This window comes from Mustela nigripes, chromosome 12 (assembly GCF_022355385.1).
Source record: "Mustela nigripes isolate SB6536 chromosome 12, MUSNIG.SB6536, whole genome shotgun sequence".
Classification (NCBI taxonomy): domain Eukaryota; kingdom Metazoa; phylum Chordata; class Mammalia; order Carnivora; family Mustelidae; genus Mustela; species Mustela nigripes.
The window spans coordinates 36,308,615-36,330,617 of record NC_081568.1 but is presented as its reverse complement, the minus strand read 5'-3'; the positions used below and the strand labels follow the sequence as shown (position 1 = coordinate 36,330,617).

The following is a 22,003-nucleotide window of genomic DNA, read 5'->3' as shown; positions in this document are numbered from 1 at the left end:
AAACATATCTGGGAGCACATTTCAAATACAGCAGTGGCGATGGCGGAGGTAAAGGGAGGAGTGGCAATGAAGCTTTGCAGGCCTCAAGACTGAAGGAGTCCAATACTCTCTCCCCAAAGACAGAAATGACCCAGGGTAATAGGATAAGCCTCCAGGGTCTGTAGCGTAGTGCAAGCCTTGGAACCGCCATATGCAAACCAAATCCATAATGTGTGTTGTTGTCAATTACAGATTATTAATTTCTATTTATCATTGATGAGTTTTTAGTCTCTCTCCAAATTTTTGGCAGTAGAAAAGCCTCAGAAATTCAATAGCATGTGCTTTTCGAAGAGCTGGACTACAGCCCAGTGGTATGTTAGACTTTCATAATAAACTGCCATCCATGCTCAGCAAACATCACCAAGCCTCCCCAAATGGCTAAAAATATAAACTCATACTCTCAGGGAGGCTTGTGTCCTCCAAAGTTGTTTTGAGATTCTATGTTCTATTTAAAATATTTATGCACAATTTACATTTGATAGAATATCTGTTTTTATTTTGACATTAAAATAATGTGTTAAAAGTACTACCATTAATTAAAATGAGCAGTCTAGGAAGATGGTACCAGATTTAACCCTTGCTTTAAGATAGTCCAACATACCTCCATATACTCCAACTGTCGCAGAGAACATTAGGAATATAATCATGCAATTACCCTCCAAAAGTCACAGTGGTAGCCCACCAATACAACGATGTAATTTAATTAAAACCTCCTAGTACGACACACTTTTAATTTTTAAAGTTTTTTAATTATACTCCCATCTAATAGAAAAATCTACATTTCACTACACAGCCAGTACCCTCAGACATTTTTAAAATATGATTTTACTCAAGCAAAACTAAACTGTACAAAACCACAAGATGATACACTTACTTGTGTCATTTCTCTAATGGAAGTTATGCTATCCAGTGCTTTCATTACTCGATCATAGTTCTTCTTCTGTTTGAGTGGGAAAAAAAAAAGTATTCACTATAAGCCTTTGCAAGTCTACATGTTACTAGAGAAACACATTATTTCTGTACGTGGATTTCCCTTCAGAGTCGATTTGAAAGACTGTGCTGTGCACAAAAAAGGAAAGGCTTTAATAAGATGATTCTAGGATGTAGGATACATAACTGAGATAGAAGGAAGAAAGAAGAACATCGCAATCCCAATCCTAATATAAGTACATAAAATCGTGTTTAGCCTACAGGGGGAAAACTACAAATATAAACAAGATATTGGGCTCTTGATTCTTTGTCTCACCAAAAAAATTAAGCCATGATGAATAAAGTAAGAACAGAATCCTTCTAAAATATAAAAATCCACTTTAAGTCTCATAATATCATTTTGTTTTTATTTTCTTTTGATTGAAAGATTGTTACCAAAAGAATATGACTAATAAGTGTATAAATGACACCACACACTTAACTAATAATTCATCTTTAAGTATACTCTAACTCTGTGTACTCCTGCCACTTATGACAGAAGGAAAGCTTTTCCAAAGACATTTTATATAGCCATTGTTTCCACAGAATGATTTCAAGATGGGTAGTAATAGAAACTAAGGCAATTTTAGCTTTCATGTAATTTGAGAATTTTGCTATTTCAGAAGGATTCTGCCTCATCTCCACGAATATTTATAAAATTGTTTTCTCAAGAAATGCCAGTTGATCAACAACATGGACTAAACTTTCACTAACCTTCAGGTAACTGGGGAGGAAGGGGAGTGGGGAGAAGGCAAGGGATGATTAAGTAAAAATACAAAAGAAAGCAAAAATCGGTCCTTTTACCTACAACCCTTAAAAATTACAGTGAGGTTACATTAAGCTAGACTCTCAAAAATATTTAATGAGGTTATTACTGCTATTTTCCTTCCTTTCACGCAGATGGGATGTGTAAAGATTGTAATTTGAGAGGAAGAAATGGGTGTAGCTTCATAAAGATGAAGTTCTGAAAGTGATTTTAAAAGATGAAAGGACAAGGGAAGTAACAGGATATGGGAAAGACTGGAGGAGGCAGTTAATCAAGTTTGTGGGAAAGGAACTGTATTTACTAAATGGATAGGGTCCACAGCGGGTTAAGGGTAGGCCTGATGAGGGAGGGGGTTAGACAGAAAGGGGGAAACTAGCAGGACTAAAACCTCAGCTGCTGTTACAGGGGCCAGGATGGGTATATGAGGAGCAGTACTCACCCTGGGGTTGAAGGCCAGCATCTGAGGATCGTTAGGATCCACCACAGAAGGATATGGCTCGAAAATGACAACTTTTCTAGGAGATTCCAACGCAGACCTACACATGGATACCAGCAGATCTACCACCTTGAAACACACACATGAGACAGTTAGCATCTTTCGAGATTCAGCTCGTGCTTTGCCATTGCTTCTGCCTGTCATGGTCACCTAAGTCTCAAAACTGCTATCAACTTCTCAGATCTGTAATTTACAGCTTCAGACCACAGTTGACCAAACTTGACCATTAACTTGAAATAACTAACATGTATTACTTCCAGTTATGTCTTCGGATCTCTTTGTCATGAACTCCTACTGTCCTCTCACACTGCTCTAGGCTCTATAGCAGACATGCACAAGAAAGACAGGTCCTCTCTCTCAATGGATTTACATTCTAATGGAGAAGATGCATAACAAAATAATCAGTTAAGCATATGCTCAAATACATTTCTGGTAGTGCTGAATACTGTGAAAATTAAGCAGGCAGTAGAGACTAAGGCAATAGGGGGTTTCAGAGTGCCTAGGAAGGTGGTGATATTTCAACAGAGTCCAGAGTGAAGACACAAAGGGAGATAGAGCTCTGGGAGAAACTATTCCAGGTGATGGAAAGCAAATTCAGGAAATGAGTCTGATGCACTCCAAGAACAGTACAACTCCTGACATCACCTTACTTCTTCCTGCTCTCTGCCTCAGAGACCTTCTCTGCCATCCATGAACTTTGGTACTCTAAATAAGATGGTTTTATTCCTGTGTTCTTCTGTGACCTCTTAACACAATTTACTAAGAGGCAGTGCCATTTAACAGGAGTAGAGCCCCCTCTCCATTTCCCAAAATCTGCTCTGGCAAGTCAACTGAGAAAACAGACACTGTCTAAATGGATAGAGGGCACCTGGACAGAAACATCAACAGTGTGAAGATAGAAGACATCATAAAGAAAGGAAAATATTTCTAGAAAGTTTTTAGAGAGGCATTTAAAAAGAGTAGAGTAAGAGTAAAATAATTTTTGATTCTTGTGGTTCATGGGAGGGGCACTGTGACCTAATGGCTGTAGGGCTCACTATGCTGTATATATACTCACAAAACACATCTACCCAATCACAGCATCCAAAATTTCCAGTGACCTAAAATAATCAGCAAAACTCAAGCCATTGGGTATATGATCTATAAGGAACCCTTCCCAAGTACACAGACATACACCCCACAAGACTCACTCAGAAAATGGTAGAACTGAAAGAGCCAATATGTTTCCAACACATTATTCCACTTATATGTGTGTGTCTGTATATATCCAGTTTCAGCAATAGATATAATAAAGACATAATAAAATCCTTTTTGTCTTCTGAATCCACACTCACAGTCCCTCTACTCCAGAGAGATGCATTTAAACCTAGACACAAATTGTTTTTGGCATTATCTGGTCTCTCAATAAAGAAAGATCCAAATAAAAACATCTGAAAAAGAATAATCAGTAAAATAAAATAGCCCTTTCTGACATACTGGCAGTTGGGAGGGAATTGGTACTATCCTATAAAAATTTTTAAGAATTACAAGTCACGGTATGCAACTACAGTGTTAAAAAAGTGCATGCCCTTTGCTTTAATAAAGGGTCAAATTACCTTTCACAAGGGTACTAAAACCACCCAATGGAAAAGAACAGTTTTTCTACAAATGGGTGGCAAAACTAGATATCAATATGAAAAAAAAAAATGAAGTTTTATCTTACACCATACACAAAAATTAACTCCAAATGCAATAAAGACCTAAACATAAGACCTTAAACTATAAAACTCCTACAAGAAAACATGAGGAAAAACTTCATGACATTGGACTTGGCAATGATTTCTTGGCTTGACACCAAAGCACAAACAATAAAAGCTAAAATAGACAAATGGGACTACCTCAAACTTAAAACTTTGGTGCATCAAAGGACATAATCAACAGAGTGAAATGGCATGGGATGGGAGAAAATATCTGTGAATCAGATATCTGAAAGGGGGTTAATATCCAGAATATATAAAGAGTTCCTACAACTCAAGAAGAAATCAAATAATTTGATTTAAAAATGGCAAAAAACTCAGATAGACAATTCATTAAAGAAGACATCTAGATAGCCAACAGCACATGAGAAGATGCTCAACATTATTAAACATCAGAGAAATCAAAATCAAAACCATAAAGAGATATCACCTCATAACCATTAGGATGGCTACTATCAAAAACCAAAAACCAAAACCAAAACCAGAAAATAACAAGTGCTGAACACATGAAGAAATTGGAGAATTTGTGCACTGCTGATGGCATTATAAATTGCAGCAGCTGCTATAAAAACAGTACAGAAGCCCCTCAAGAAGTTAATAATAGAATTTCCATATGATCCTGCTAGAAGTGACAATCCCACTTTTGGATATATATCCAAAATAATTCAAAGAAGGATGTTAAAGACCTATTTGCATACCCATGTTCACAGCAGCATTATTCACAATAGCCAAGAGATGGAGGCAAACAAAATGTCCACTGACAGTTGAATGGGTAAAGAAAATGTGGCATATATATACAGGAAAAATTATTCAGCCTGAAAAAGGAAAATTCTGTTATAGGCTACAATATCAATGAACCTTGAGGACATTATGCTAAGTGAAATAAAACAGTATAAAATAAACCACAAAAAGACAAACAATGTCAGATTTCACTTATGAAGTATATTTAAAGTAGTCAAATTCATAGAAAAAAAAAGTAGAATGGTGATTACCAGGCAGGAGGAAGGGGGCTATATAAGGAGTTGTTTAATGGGTACAGAGTTCTAGTTCTGCAGGATAAAAAAGTCATGGAAATCTGTTTCATGACAAGTTGAAGACACTTAACTGCTAAACTGTATGCTTAAAAAATGGTTAAGATAGTCAATTTTAGGTTACGGGTTTTTTTTTTTTTTAAATCACAAGAATAATGATACAAACAGACAGAACAGTAATAACCTGAGCAATGTATACCTTTCAATCAAATATTAAACACCCTGTCCCAGAAGCATCAAACTACCAAAAATTATATGAATTCTTCTGCTAATAATTTCACCGTTGGGAGTCCTTAATGAAATAGTGGATATAGGAGGTAGGAAATTTAATCAGAATATTCCTGCTCATATATGTTCTAAGACAACTTGAAAGAAACAGCGTAATTACCATAGCAGAATCTCATGCTGTCCACCAAAGCCTTCTGCTCCTTGTTTCCTAGGTATAGAGCTCTTGACAGGAGGCAGCTGCTTGGCATGTGACATTTCCACCCCTTTTGTCTACGTAAAGCTACGTGACTAGTTTTAAGCAATGGAATTGGATAGACAGTGGAGAAGGGTGGAACGGGTGCACCTTCTCCATGTGTATCTCTGCCTCTACTGTATGCCATATACTTAAAGACAGCAGAGCCACACAAAGGAAACGGTTCAGTTAACTCAATCATCACGCAGAAAGCTGCCCAACAAGCATTCTAACTGGATAGTTGTGGGAGGAAGAAATAAAAAAGTCTATCATTAAGCCACTATAATTTTATGCTTTATCTGTTACAAAAGTTAGCAGTTAGAATTTTTGAACAAGAAAAGGTCTGCATTACACTGTTTGGATTTATATTCATTTGCATGTTAATTTTTCCATGGAGTAAAATGTCTACTTTAAAAAATGAAACGTAACAAACAACTGTAATTTCTTTATTCCAAATCATGTATTTCCCCTCTCCCAGCATTTAAAATGATTTTTTGTTTTTATGTAGGCACCCACGCCCAGAATAGAGCCCAACATGGGGCTTGAACTCAGGACCCTGAGATCAAGACCTAAGCTACAATCAGGAGTTGGATGCTTAACTGAATTAGCCACCCAAGTGCCCCAAAATTTGAAAGATTCTTAATGGGCTCCTAGCACATAATGGTGAGTGCTACAGACAGCAAGTTACAGACATCTTTCTTCTTACACTGAATAATATAATTGAAGGGACAATCCAGACGCTAAGATACTTAGGATAGAGAAATACAGAATTCAAACAATGGGAATTAGGCCATCTGATGAGTGAGAAAAGTTCTGTGGGTTTACAGAATCACATGCTTTCAAAGGCCATTGTATACAACCCATCTGATAGAGCAAGACTCTCCACCCTTCCCTGCAGGTAAGGAAGACCTTAGAGCACTTGTAGATGAGAAAGTTCAAGTCCAGATAAGTAAGAAAGGAGTAGCCTACAGATACATAATGTATTCTGGAAAAGAAGTGAATTTAAAATCGAAGATCAATGGCTTTCAAACATTTCAATATTGATTCCTTTTTTTTAAAAAAAAAAAAATAAAATCTTGTAAGAGAGCTGAACATAAAGAAATAAAATGGAGCTGTTTTTGGTTGAAACAGTATATGGGGGCCTGGAATCCTGGCTGCTTAGACACTCTCATTCCAGTCCAGCCTCCTGCCATGTCCCTCTAAGGGATGTTCTTGCAAACTCAAGAGAACCACTGAAAATACAGGAGTCAACTGATGCACTAGGACTACTGAGATATAGTTTCTTTCTTTCTAGAACGGGAATCAGGGGGTGCCTGGATGGCTCAGCGGGTTAAAGCCTCTGCCTTCAGCTCAGGTGACGATCCCAGGGTCCTGGGATTGAGCCCCGCACCAGACTCTCTGCTCACTGGGGAGTCTGCTTTCTCTTCTCTCTCTCTCTGTCTGCCTCTCTGCCTACTTGCGATCTCTGTCAAATAAAAATCTTTTAAAAAAACTTTTTAAAGAAAGAGAATCAGTTTCTACGTAATCTTTAGAATTACAACCAGAATATTGTGTACTTGCTTTCAAGTAGTAAAAAAAATTCCACTTCAGAGTAGAATCACGAAATTGATATGATCGAGTAATTGTATTTTGTAACTATCATTACAAAATCCAAAATGAAGTTCTCTTTAACAACCATAATTTTTTGAGGTAGCTAGAAAAGAGGGGGGAAAAAAGCACCTAATAGTCTATCAACCTAGCCTATGGTGGCATGATGCTAATTTTCCTTCTAATTAATTATTTCTTAGTTCCAGGTTCTGATTCCTTCCCTTCTCACATCGTCTGAGGGACAATTTACACTAAAATGCACAAATGTTAACTTTACCACTTGAAGAATTTTATATACATAAATATATGTTTATATGTAAATATGTGAAATATATAAAATATACAAAATATTTAAAATACATATTTTATATATTATACATATATACCCACATACCTATTCATGTATGTACATGTATGTATATTCATAAGCACACACACACACAGCTGTGTGAAGCTTAATCATCTTTATATACCTGTATTTTAGTATTTGTGCTACCGAAGTGAGCATTTCAGCTATCTATAAACAGCATAGATTAAAGTATCTCTTTTTTTTCTTTTTGAGCAATATTAGTTCCAAATGATGAGAAAAACTTTCACATTAAAAAAAAAAAAAATGAGGGGCGCCTGGGTGGCTCAGTGGGTTAAGCCTCTGCCTTCGGCTCAGGTCATGATCTCAGGGTCCTGGGATCGAGCCCCGCATCGGGCCCTCTGCTCAGCGGTGAGCCTGCTTCCCCCCTCTCTTTCTGCCTGCCTCTCTGCCTACTTGTGATCTCTGTCTGTCAAATAAATAAAATCTTTAAAAAAAAAGAAATAAAAAAAAAGAAAAAGGACCCACCAATGGTCAGACACATTGGAGAAATCCTCTAAGTACTGGCTACTTATTTTCTTAGTTTCAGGGATTCTGAGAGTCTTTAATATGCAAATATGAGCATGTTGGCTGTAGAAGTGATATCGAGCCATATTTTTGAAATTTAATCATGGGACCTTCTTATCCACATTACATACGATCAATGCCATACTGTTGGCATTCTTGTTCATTTATAATTCATTATATCACAATTGTTTTCCTTAATAGTTCAAGTGGATGTACCTCCATTTAGTTAATGGGTGAAACAATTAGGTTAACAGGACGTGTGTAAATCTACAAGGCCTGTGCTATTCCATAGTAATTGCTTTACTTCCATCTGGACTAATGCCTGTTAATAGTAGGTATTTGATACCTGTTGAATGAATGTCTGTTATATGATCATTTTCCCCCACCCATCTTGCAAATTTTGTAAGTGACAGATTGGTAATTCTCTTCACATTTAGCTTCTTGCTGATTTCAGTAAAGCTGAATATTTTCTTATGTTTCTTTACTAACTATATTTGTGAATTGTGTGTTCATTTCCTCTATTAATCTGTTATGGTCTTCATGTTTCTTTTTCCAAGTTTTATGTGCTTTCATACAATTATGTTGAGGCAAGACAAATTTTCTCATAGGTAGCTCTTATTGTTCACTATTTTTTCAAGTAAAAAACAAAGTATGGATGGACTCAAATCTGTAGGTATTCTTTACGATTTCTTGATGCTGCATAAATGCACAAACCTGAGGCACTATCCACATTGTGCATGCTTAGTATTACTCTCTTCTAGTTTGTATGTAGTATTTTTAAACAAAACTCTTCTTTCAGCTATTAGGAATTTGTTTTTACAAATTTGTTTTTACAAACATGGGGGTTTTGTCCCCCATGTTAGAAGTCATTTGTTCCCACCTCACTTACTAAAACATTTTAATTTTAGTATTTGATGTGATACTTCCTTTAAAATACGGTAAGTATATTTATAACGATCTCTTTTGGAGATTATTTGCCATCCTATTCTTTCCAATACTACATTTTTTATAAAATAGAGAACTGCATGTTTCTGTATATGGTTGGTCTAGCCTCCCTTAATTAACACTTATTTTTTAAAAATTTTCTCTGATATTTTTCTATTAATCTATCTTATCTATATTATCTGTAAATCTATTTTCATAGGTTTATGAGGAACTTAGCCTGCATAAATAAATTTTTAAAAATCAATTGAAATTTTGTTGGAATTCATGATTCATGAAGTAAATTCTGGCATCTTCAGAATTTATTTTTTTTCCTTCCAGAAACATGGAATGCTTCTTACTCCCAAGTTGTTTCATTTGTTTTTATAATTTTCTTCCTATGTCATACACACTGCTATTGTAAAATTGGATGCTTTTTCTTATATGTTCTGCCCTTTATCTTTTCACCTATGTTTTAAAAATAAATTGGCTTCCATTTTATGGCACTATAACTTTACAAATGAATTTTACATAATGCATGTGGCAAGGGTTTCAATATTTCAACTTTGCCGTGACAGAATCATAGTTATTTTTCAAACACAAGAAAGTTAGCTTATTTCTTCCCTCTGCAATTGCCAAATGACAAAACACTCACTAGATACAGATAGCAAGATTCAGTTTCTAGTTAAAAAAAAAAAAAAAAAAAAATCAAATGCCAGCCTTTTTAATCTACCATGAAAGTATCAAAAATGTATCCAAAAGAAGAAAGAAGAGCACACTGAAGGTAACTAGTGGATCAGAATAAAGTTTTCAGATCAAAATCAGGACTAATTAGCACTGTGTGTTCCTACCTGAGCTCCTGTAGCTATTTCATCAGCAGCTTCATTCATTACTCCCAGGGTTTGAAAAGCAAACACACACAGTTCTCGCTCACACACAGTGGGCTACAAAAGAAAGGGCAATGAGTTACAATACTGTTTTTTTCCGTTTCCCAGCTCTTAAGGTAATTTTATGACATTCCATTAAGTATTTTAAAAAAATGCAAAGTTTCAGAGTATTAAAAGGAAAGGAATCACAGGACCTTAATTAACGAAAGTTAAATTCCTAAATTTGGGTAACAATTGGTAAATAATCATCTAGTGATATGGAGTAACAAATATAAGAAATCCATTTCAAATAGTTGTAGGCACTTGCACGTAGAATCTTTTAGCAACAGATGGAAAAATCATCTCTTCTACTTCATTCATTTTTGTACCTGAGATGTATTAAAAAAAAGAAAAGGAAAAAGCAGACACCTAAGCTGGTGGTAAGCTAAAAAAAAAAGTTAAACCTAACAGCTGTGTAAAACAAATATACAAAGAAGATTCCACTCTTTCCTAGGTAATTTTCTTTGGAAGAAATAAGCATGACTCTGCTTACTTGCTACCCAGTTCTTGAAATATTGGTTTTGTTGCAAAGACTTTTGACTCAATAACCTCCTGAAGTCGACAGCACTGAAATATACACTCTGCAATTGCTTTGGAAGACTTCTCATCTTTCAAATCTAATATAGTGTCGTCTGTTTGATTTATCTTATCTCCAGAGTTACATTGCATTAGGTAGCTGATGAAGCCTAACACGATACAATCCATGGTGCCACTGCCTAGCAGACAAAAGGCTTTTGTTAGTGCCACTGCTCCTCTGCTCACTCATTTCTGAGAACGACTTGGTCGGGCGCTTAACCAGTTGGAAGTACAGTCCTTTTCGGTCCATCTTTTATGTTTGGAATAGGCCCATATGGTGGCTTTGTTGACATAAGCATGACCAATCACAAACACTTCTGGTTGATGTTCCCCAAAGAGAATTTTAGGAAAAAAATCAATTGATACCTTTCTTTTATCCACTTTAAAAGGGCAGTTTGATTACATTTCAGAAACATCAGGTAAAACTACCTATGAGAGGAAATTAACTGGAGAAAACTCTTCATCCAGACTCAAGCTATACAGAGAGTGCTATATATAGATGGCTCTACTTAGAGCAGACTGTTCAATTTCTGCGACTTATTTTTCCTTAAGTGTTTAACCTGTTTTTAATCTTCAATTTTTTGTGTGGGTTCATCTATGTGCATGTACGTTTCAACCTCAGTTTTCCCCAAGGACATTGGCTGTTAATCTTTTGTTTACTTTCTGGGAGCACAATATGGTCTGAAATAATAATAGCAATCATTCATTGTCCATTTACCATAGTGCCAAACATTATACTGGTGTATAGTGGACCTGTATACACAAAGAATCCGGGGAGAAGATAAACCATAGAAATCATGAAGGACCCTAGGAATTTATTCATGTACCAGCCACCCAACAATGTTCACTGAGCAAGTAAACGGGGACACAGAAACAAAAGGTTGTTTTTTTTTCAATACTACTCTTGTCTAATAACCATACATTTTTTTTAAATAAAATCCTTCAATCCCAAAGGAATAATAGGAAAAAAGCTTATTTAGTGCATACAAGTAATAGCTGGTTTCATTCTTTTCAACTGAACTTTGGCAATCAATTGCACTTACTTTGAGATCATCCAAATATATATGTATGTAGGTACCTATGAACATGGTATTCACAGATTCCAGGAAATGTTTTAAAAGGATAGAAACTATCTTTTTCAGTACCAAGTTGTTGCTTTAAACAACAGAAGTGGAAGTGAAATAAAATATCTCACACTCCACTAGACTGGATGGATAAAATATTGATTTTAATGTAGGAAAAATGTCTAAGACTGAAGAAAAATAGTGTAGTTATTCTTACAGATCTCTAACACACACTTTGTCACCAATCCTAGGTATTCATGTGTCACCCTGATTTTGTTTTAAATAATCTGTACCAATTTCGCCCTGACCTATTTTTTTTTTTTTAATCTTGGGTAACAAATGAGCAACATTTCAAAGCTTTCTTCTGTATTTCCATTTCATCTCCCTCCCAGACCTTATTATACTCAAGTCTCTGATCATATGAACTTGCCAACTGACTCATTGCTTTTTTTTTTTTTAAAGGATCTTATTTATTCATTTGACACAGAGAGATACAGAAAGAGAGCATGAGCAGGGAGTGAGGCAGAGGGAGAGAGGAAGGACGTCTCCCCACTGAGCCAGGAGCCAAAGAGGGTCCCTGGACCTAGAGATCATGACCCGAGCTGAAGGGAGACGCTTAACCATCTGAGCCCTATTGGTGCCCCTGACGCTTTACTTTAAATTATAAACCTACATTCCTAATGATAAAGCTATGACTTGATTACTTTATGAACACTTCTTTCTTGTATCTTTTTGGTTGAAATGTATAAGGCTGACTTTTAGGAATATATGCTTCCTGCAACTGTTTGAAGAAGGAAGTCAGATACCCTATAAAACTTTGAGGGTAAGAAAGGGCAGTTTTTGCTACTGCACTAAAAAATTAGAGCTACACATTACATTCTTACAATTTTATCTTCCCTTTTTTAAAATAGCAAATGTAGAGGTAATATGGTGATTAATTTATGCTATATTAACACCAAACTAAGTAAATACTAGTGAATTTTTAAAATAACAATCTATTGCTCATTTAAAAATATATTTATTTGAGAGATCGAGAAATAGAGAGAGAGAATGTAAGAAGTGTGGGGAGGAGCAGAGGGAGAGGAAGAAGCAGACTCCCCACTGAGAAAGGAGCCCAATGCTCAAGCCAATGTGGGACTCAATCCCCGGAGATCAGGGCCTGAGCCAAAGGCAGACGCTTAACCCACTGAGCCACACAGGTGTCCCTCTATTGCTCATTTGTACTAGAAAGTTCAAGACAGTATCAGAGGTATAAATCAGTTACATTTTCAGATAAACATTTACTAACTAGTTTTTGTAAACTTTTGATCCTCCCTGCTCCCATGTTTATCCACATTTTATTTGAGTTCAAAATGTCAACATAAAATAGCACACTAAAACAGAGTTCTCAAATCATAGTAAGTAATCAAGATTAGATGTCTCATTGCTCACAGAAAGAACATCTTATTCAAGAAAGAGGAACCAAGGGAGCACCAGGTGGCTCAGTGGGTTAAAGCCTCTGCCTTCAGTTCAGGTCATGTTCCCAAGGGTCCTGGGATTGAGCCCCACACTGGGCTCTGTGCTGAGCAGAGAGCCTACTTCCCCCTCTCTCTCTCTGCCTGTCTCTCTGCCTACTTGTGATTTCTGTCAAATAAATAAATAAAATCTTAAAAAAAAAAAAAAAAGAAAGGAAGCAAATCATTGTTCCCTAATGAAACATAAGTAATTACATTGTGGGTTAGCTGACTCTTAGCTAATCCCCCAACCCCAACATATTCTGCTCTGACTGTACCATTTATACAGAAAGCTCTAGCATCAATTAAAAATGGAACATAGGTGAGGCACCTGGCTGGCTCAGTTGGTGGAGCATGCAACTCTTGATACTGAGGTTGTGAGTTCAAGCCCCACATTGAGTGTGGAGATTACTTACTAAATAAATAAATAAATAAAACATACACACCCATTTTTGAGGAAAATATTAAAAATTTTTACTGGGTAAAAAATTTTTAAAAATTAAAAATTTAAAAAATTTTACTGGGTAAAAATATTACTGGATAAGTGTAACGATGTATTTTACGGCACATAATTTAATATAAAGTGTATATGCCCGATATAACCAAATGTATACATCATTTATGAATTTATTTTTGAGTTTACAATGTTTCAATTCCTAAAATATTAACAATTCTTAATGTTATTTTATTGTCCTCAAGCAATTAGTTCCTATAATTTGAACTGTAAAAACAAGACAATACATATTTTTTTTGCAATGTAACATTCATTATGCACCATTTAAACACATAGATGACTTTATATGTCCCTAAGATTTATTTTAGAAGTTTTAAAGCTAAGACAAATACAAATTGAATCAAAACAATTTAAAATGTGAGCAATGAAAATGTATTTCAAAACTGGTTAAGCCTAAAGAATATTTTAGAACCTAACTGTGTTTTAGAAAGTTTGTGTCTTCAATAAATTCAAATTGCTTCCTACTAAAAATAGAAATGATAAAACTCAAGAGTATGTATGTATTTGTATATAGCATGGTGTAGGTGAGAGGTTTTCAAACCTTTTCTCCCATGCTTTTTCCATTCAAACAAAATTTTTCATGTTAGCACAATAAACAGAACAGACAAAAAGTGGTAACTGTTCCAATGGGAGCACATGTGCACAGGTTCAGTTTTCCTATCTGTAAAATAGGGATAAAAAAATGACATCTAGTGCACCAGATTGATAAGACCAAGAAGTAAGAAAGGTAAGAGGCTTAGAAAATCTCCCTGAGGTAAACAGAGCTGTTTAAATATTAACAATACTAGGTAACTTGATAACCACAGCTGCTTCTAGTTTTAAACCAATGCATACACAAAAGTAAGTGTTCAATAAAATTTTCACTGAAGCTTATTATGAAATAGTATTTTTATTTTCATATCCATAGCTTATTGAAACCCTTAATTTAGTGTTAAAATTGTTCTTGTTAAAAAAGAAATGAGCAGTGTAAATAAAATTCCTAGTTAAAAAACTAGGGTTGAAAATGTAAGAATAATTAAGAATAGCTACTAGAAACTCAAAACCTACAAGCCTTTATTTAGCTCTTTGTATTTCTGATTTTATAGTCCATGCTTCAGGTTCTTTTCAAGGTTTGGAAGACAGACATTCAGGGCAGGGCGGGAGTGGGGGGGAGCGGGGTAGGTGGTGGCGGGGGCAAGTTCACCATGCTAAAAGAAAGACAGGAATCCCATGGAGATCAAGGCAGATTTGTAGTTAATATAGGCTCATGCCCATTTAAGCTTCAACACAGTGTTTCCTATTTTCTCATACAACTTAAGTTGTTGTTTGAGCCTTAAAACCAATTTCTTTCTACTTGGTTTGAAAAAAACCGTATTTCTGAATTAAAGTGTTTGGTATAATTATCATTTAGCCTATATTTCAAAAATGGAAATCTTACTTCTGTGGCATGAGGTGGGGGATGGGAGGAAGAGTTGAGGAGGGAACAGGGTGTGCTTTTCCATCCATTCTTCAAACATTCAAGTCAGACCTAAATACAGGAAGACCTACCTGTTTTACTCTTAAGAAGTAAAATGGGACATATCAAGGTTTACCTATATGCTCAGTTTCTCAACAATTATCATGGGAATGCCTTAAGCTTATGACCAAATTATAACTGGACGCTGCTAATTTCATTCCAAAAATAAGAACTTAGTCACAAACTTCTGTCTAAGGTCCACAGCTCAGGTGTCTCAGCTGATTTTGCCTCAGTGGGATTGGGCATTACACTCAAAGAAAGATACCAGAATCTCAAGCCTGATCAATCTATTCACAGCAAGCAATCTGGGATATTTTCACATGACAGGAGAAGAAAATGAGGTCCATAATTTTCATGTCATATGTTGATCTGGGAAATGGGAAAGTCTACTAGCCAGGGACATACAGAATGACTGCCAAGTACCAATGATAAATTTCTAACTATAGAGATCCTAATCCCTACAACCATATGCATGGTTTTCTCCAACCCAGTTCAGCAGCCCTTCCGCAGGATTCAAAAAAGAAGACAAACAATTGCAAGGATCATGGTATTCAGTGTGAGTATAACATAAAGACAAGGGCACTAGGAAGGAAGAGGCTTAGAAAACAGTGGTGAGTCTGGCAATAAATCCTTATTTTTGTGTTATCCAAAAACACTGGATGAAGACAAAAATCAAAATTTTAAAGCATCAACAGTTGGCTGCCTTAATACTCTAGTTGATTCCAAAATGTAGAGAACCACCAATTGGGTTTGGGTTTGGTTTTCTGATCATAATCCGAACTGCACTGCCACATGGGAAATCCAGGACACTATAAAACAATCCTTGTGATGTTAATTTGAGTTTTATGCATTTGCAAAATTTTACATGTCAGGTCTCATGCCTGGGAGTGACATTTATAACCTTTGTGAAAAAAGAGATAAGTGGATCATTGTGGTATTTCTAAATCAGTAAGCATGGTAGGTACCCATGTTTCAGAAAGTATGACACGCTTACTCAGATCTCTGAGTAAAGTGACAGAGGAGTACAAGTAGTGACCAAAATGTTAGGACTTCTGGGAAATAGCAGTAAAGGGCAACTTATGTCATTCAATAAATAATCATGCTTAGAGAAAAGAGAAAAAACATAAGACACACTTCAAATTTTGAATGAAAGAGATCAAACATAATGAACATTAGATATAGAATTCTCTGGAACCCTGAGTTATATCTGACTTATTTAATCACTCACTAGGACATAATGTCTCCTCTTTACATCTCTAGGAGCTATTTCAGTTTGCAATGTGTCATCTGCACTGAATAAATGGTCAATGAGTCAGTTTAGTGATTAATACTTCATAAGAAATTTTATGTGCAATAATTTTATACATTTCTATTAAAATTACAGTAAAACATAATACAATGTAAATATAAGAGAGATACAGAAAAAAAATGAGTATGCCGGATTTAGGTTAAATATCCGGTTAAGACAATCAAGAGGCAGTTCTTTGTTTACTTCTCTTCCTTTGACTTCCATTTCCTCATTTAATTTCAGCTGTCACTTATTTTTCTATTTAAGAAACCCAAGTAGGTTTTCTGATTTCTTAGATATCAGTCTGAATGGCAACAACATAAAACCAGCAGAAAACCAGCTATACTTACTTAGAAAACATCATTATTTACAAAAGCACTTCCACTTCTAGAAAGAAATTCTGGTGCAGAATAAAACAGTTAAAGTAAAACAAAAATTGAAGCAAGCACAGAGAATACTGATAGCAATCAGGATACTTCTATCACTTACTATAGGAATGAGTTGCCAGTAACTGAACCACAAGGACCACAACACGAGGAGAAAATATCCAGGATGTGAAATCTATTTACATGTTAGAATTACATGTCAGTTCAAGTACATGAGTCAAGAGTAGCATCCTGATAAAGAACTGTGGCCTTGGTGCATCTGCTAGGGTTGAGTCTCATTTCTATCACTTACTAGCCACGTTGATAGTAAACTGTTCTCCTCATCTGTAAAACAGGGGTAATAATAATACCCATCTCACAGGGTTATCACGAGAGGACTAAATCAAATAATAATCCATGTAAAATACTTTGAACACATGATCACATAAAAGGCACTCAAAAAGCATGTGCCATCAATAACATTATTATAACCTTCTGCAGTGAAGATCACATTGCCATTGATCATGCAACAGATCAAGATCCACAGATGAACACTAACAAAATAAAAATGGACCTTCTGAAGGAAGGATAAACTGAAATGACCAAAGTATTCTCCTTATTCTCATCGTAACTACACGTTTCCATGTATCACATCAAAATAACAAACAAACACCTTAGTTAATCTGGGTTTCAGAGTAACATTGTATGTATCTCTTTGAGAAAAAAAAGCTGACTGACAAAGAATAGTGTACGAGCAGGGAGATAAATTTTTTATATATGTTTCCCATAAACAAGTAAAATTAAGTATGTCTTAGACTTTGACAAAAGATCATGATCACAGCTGGTTATTACGTGTTTCTTAAAGAATACATCCTGAAATGCAAACAAGCTCTGACAAAACTTTCTCTTTCTAGGCTTTATAATTTGTCTTTTCAAATATATATTCCCAATAACAGGACAAATTTCTCTTAAAAAGTTCAAAAGAATCTAGCTTGGTGCCTTATACTTAGGAAGCCTTCAATAAGCACTTATGATGCAGTTTTGAAGTCAGGCAGAAATAGGCTCAAAGTCCAGCTTCTACCCATACTGGCTGGGTGATGCTGAACAAATTTTTTGATCTTTTTCGATCTTAATCCTATTTGCACTATGAGCGAAAAAACACATAAACCACAAGAGTTTTGTGAAAATCAAATAAGGAAGCAATATGCAAAATATCTATCTATACAGGGTCTAGCACACAGCACTCATGTCATCCGCAAATGAGGATCATTTTGGTTTTTCCTTTCCGATCTGAATACCTTCTAATATTTTTTCTTACCTAATTGCCCTGGCTATGTCCTCTAGTACAATGTTGATTAGAGTGACAAGAATAAACTAACTAAAAAATAAATTTATCAAAGGATGTATAAGACCTGAATAATGAAAACTACAACATAGTGTAGAAAGAAACTTTTAAAGATCCAAATAAACGGAAAAACTTCCTGTGTTCATGGATTGAAAGGGTTAAAATTGTTAAAAGACAGCAATATTTCCCAAACTGGCCTATGGAGCCAAATGCAAACCTATAAAATTCCCTGCCTTTTTCTTCTTCTTCTTCTTTTTTTTTTTTGGCAGAAATGAACAAGCTGACTTTAAAATTCACATAAAAATGCAAGGGAGCCCAAACAGTGAAAACTATCTTATAAAAGAAAAATGAAGTTAGAGAACACACACTTCTTGCTTCCCAAACTTACTGCAGAACCGCAGTAATCAAGACAGTGTAGCACAGATGGAAGGATACACACACAGGTCAGTGGAATAAAATTAAGAGTCCAAATAAACCAATACATCTACAGTGAAATGATTTTCAACAAAAGTGCCACAATCATCCAATGGAGAAAGCTCTTTTCAACTAACAGTGCTAAGCCAACTGAATAGCTACATACAAAAGAATTAATTTAGAACCCAACCTTACACCATACACAAAAATTAACTCAAAAAGGATCAATGACTTAATTGTAAGACAGAAACTATAAAACATAAAAGAAAATATAGGTGTAAATCTTTGTGACCTTGGATTAGGCAACAGTTCAGCTGATAAATATGGGCTCCATTAAAATTTAAAACTTTTGTATGTCACAGGATGCTACCAAGAAGGTAAAAAGAAAACCCACAAAATAGGAGAATATCTGCAAATCACACATCTAATAAAATTTAGTATTCAGAACACACACACACACACACACACACAGAACTCTAATAACGCAACAACAAAGAGAAATAATCCAGTTAAAAACAGGCAACGAATATAAACAGACATTTATCCAAAATAGAAGCACAAGTGGCCAATAAGCATACAATAAAATGCTCAAAATCACTAATCATTTGAGAAGTGCAAATCTGAGCCACAATGAAATACCACTTCACACACACTGAGATGCTATATAAAAAGAAGTATTACAAGTGTTGAAGAAGATGTGGAGAAACTGGAACCATCGTACACTGCTTGTGGGAAAATAAAGTGGTACAGCCACTGTCAAAAAAAGAGTTCGATTGTTTCTCAAACACTAAGTTAGCATATGTACCAGCAATTCTATTAAATGATGAATGGAAAATGCGTGTCATATATCCATGTAACGTAATATTATTATACCCCCCCACAAAAAAAACAAACAAATACAGACTGATACATGCTACCTGGATGAACCCTGAAAACATTATATTAAGTGAGAAGCCAAAAGCAAAAGGCCACATAATGTATGATCCCATTTATATGAAATGTCCAGAATAGGCAAATTCATAGAAACAAAAAATAGATTAATGGTTGCCAGAGGATGAAGGGAGAAGATTGGAAATGACCACTACCAGTTATGGATTTCATTTCTGGGTAATGCAAATGTTCTGGAATTAAGACAGTGGTAATGGTTCCACAACACTGTGAATAAACTAAAAACTATTTAATTGTGTACATTAAAAGAGTGAATCACGTTATATGAATTTTTTTTTAAGATTTTATTTATTTATTTGACAGACAGAGATCACAAGTAGGCAGAGAGGCAGGCAGAGAGAGAGGTGGAGGCAGGCTCCCTGCTGAGCAGAGAGCCCGATGCAGAGCTCAATCCCAGGACTCTGGGATCATGACTTGAGCTGAAGGCAGAGGCTTAACCCACTGAGCTACCCAGGCACCCCACACATGTTATATGAATTTTATCTCAATTTAAAAATTATAGAAAAACTTGAAATCAGATCATTCCTCCCAAACTACATATCTAAATAAATGGAAAGATTTATTTTTTTGTGGGAACATATACACATTGATTCTTATTTCTATACTCCCTCAGTAATGCCTCAAAAGTGTCAGTGAGCTGGCATTTTTTGGAAATCATTAAAATTCAGATTCTCTGTGTGCTATTGTGTAACTCCTCCGACTTCTACTCTTTTCTCTCCTGGTAAGCATCTTAAATTGTGTGGTTTTGAAGAAACACTGTTCATAAGTTTACATATATACATCTATAGCTACATTTTTCTTTCTATTCACCTATACCTACATCTATTGCTATTAATACAGAGGTAGACAGATAGATATAAATAGATGAAAGGAAAGAGAGATGATAGATAGGCACATATGAGAAATACGCTAGGAAATATTTTCCTAATATGAAACACCTTGTCTTCCACAGATTCCTTCACAAATAGTGATTCATTTGCCAAAATTACACCACTGTGTGCATTAAATAATTTGCTCATTAGACAATATGCACTGTAAATCAAGTTATATACTTTATTTTAATATCTTAACCCTTTTATATCCTATGTCAACACTGAAATTCTACCAATGAGAACTTACCCTAAGCATAGGGCCATTTTGAAACACATGTGGCTCATCACAAACCACACAGTATTCATTCAATACAGGGATCCGCTGTTCAGCAAACTCAATTGTCTGAAAAAAAATAATAAAGAGAAATAATGAAGTCAAGTTCATAGATAATTTGAAAACCCATTAAAAGCTCAAATATTTCTGCAATGGATGGCTTGCTTGGATCTTACCTGCACTAGGAAGCCGCGGTCTCGTATTGGAATGCATTTGGCACCATTTGGCTATAAAAAAGCAAAGTAAAAGAAGAAAATAATTTTTTAACTCAGAGAATAGATGAATTACAGCCTTTGACTTTTTGAAACAGTGAATACAAGTGTGTGATCTAGGGTCACCTGTAATATGAATTAAATCACTGAACATGACATCAAGATTTTAGAGTTTATTATAATACACTTTCTGCCATTATTACCACAAGCCTTGTCTAAGCTAACCCAACAGCATTCTTAATTTTTGATCTTCTAGTAAAAATGATTGGCATTTTTAAATGATCACAAAAGCTCGTTTCCACTACTACTTACTGTCAAATGCTCTCATCTCCTCATTTAGATTATTTCCATCTTATTTTACAATGAGAATTATTCCTCCAAGGACATAGGAGACAGCTACTGAGAGGGTACACCACTAAACTATTGTACTGTATTAGGCTTAATTATACAGGAAGATGGTAAGACACTTTCTTTTACAGAATACGTGAAATTATCTTTTTTACGTGAAATTCTCATGGGAAACTTTCTATGTTAACATTTTAACATTGTTTTCTAAGTGTCCTTTATACTTCCTTTTGATAGGAAATGGGTTTTTAGGGGTCCACCTGAAACTATCAATATACTTACATACATTTTCTTAACACAAGTATAATTTCATGGTATCATTTACAATGTAGTTTTAGAAATAAAGCTATACAAGAGTAGCACAAATTTCTGAAGATGTATCTTATTTTTTTTTCAATGCCATCTACTGTTAGGTGTATCCGTATGTATGGTTAAGAGTCAAGTACACTCTTACCCCAGCACACACACGCATTTACTGGAAGAAAACAACATTTTTATCGATTGTTTTGCATAATTACTATACATAAGAGAGGTCTGTTTCTTTTATCTGAAATCGGCTTATAATGCTGATCGCTCCAAAGGTAAATGCTGTCTACGACGGACTCCCAGTAAAAATACCACCCAGAGGGCTTAAGCTTGAATACCGTTACCTTCCGGCCCCATCTCCACCAAAAAGCTTCAGGATAACGTGACTTCAGTTTTATCAAGTAGACACTGAAAGCAGCTTTAAGCAAAGCTCTGGGATACAGAAGTAGAGGTTGCTTCTCTCCATAAGTTACGATGTTCATAGGCAAACGTCCTCATCCAGAAAAGGAAGGGCATTTAATTGTCGAATTTAATTATTCGACAAACTCTGTCCTCCACTACCGACGTACGAGCACTAGAGGCCAGATAAACCTACTTGATAAAACATTAAAGTGCCAGGCTCGCTTAAAAGGGATCAGCTTTGTGGATACGACCGACTTCCAGTTACAGCAGCATTCAGGGCCACGA

General features: G+C 35.4%; 1 protein-coding gene across 4 annotated transcripts in view; it reads right to left on the bottom strand.

Annotated features, from left to right (window-relative positions):
- PARP8 (poly(ADP-ribose) polymerase family member 8) overlaps positions 1-22,003 on the bottom strand; it is a 178,691-nt gene that overhangs the window by 26,356 nt on the left and 130,332 nt on the right. For all 4 annotated transcript variants that reach the window (XM_059417100.1, XM_059417101.1, XM_059417099.1 and 1 more), the window contains 5 exons: positions 20,630-20,680; positions 20,427-20,522; positions 9,731-9,823; positions 2,214-2,339; positions 914-979 (listed from right to left, as the gene is read on the bottom strand). In XM_059417100.1, coding sequence (XP_059273083.1) covers positions 914-979; positions 2,214-2,339; positions 9,731-9,823; positions 20,427-20,522; positions 20,630-20,680 — 432 coding nt within the window. The remainder of the gene's footprint in view (positions 1-913; positions 980-2,213; positions 2,340-9,730; positions 9,824-20,426; positions 20,523-20,629; positions 20,681-22,003) is intronic.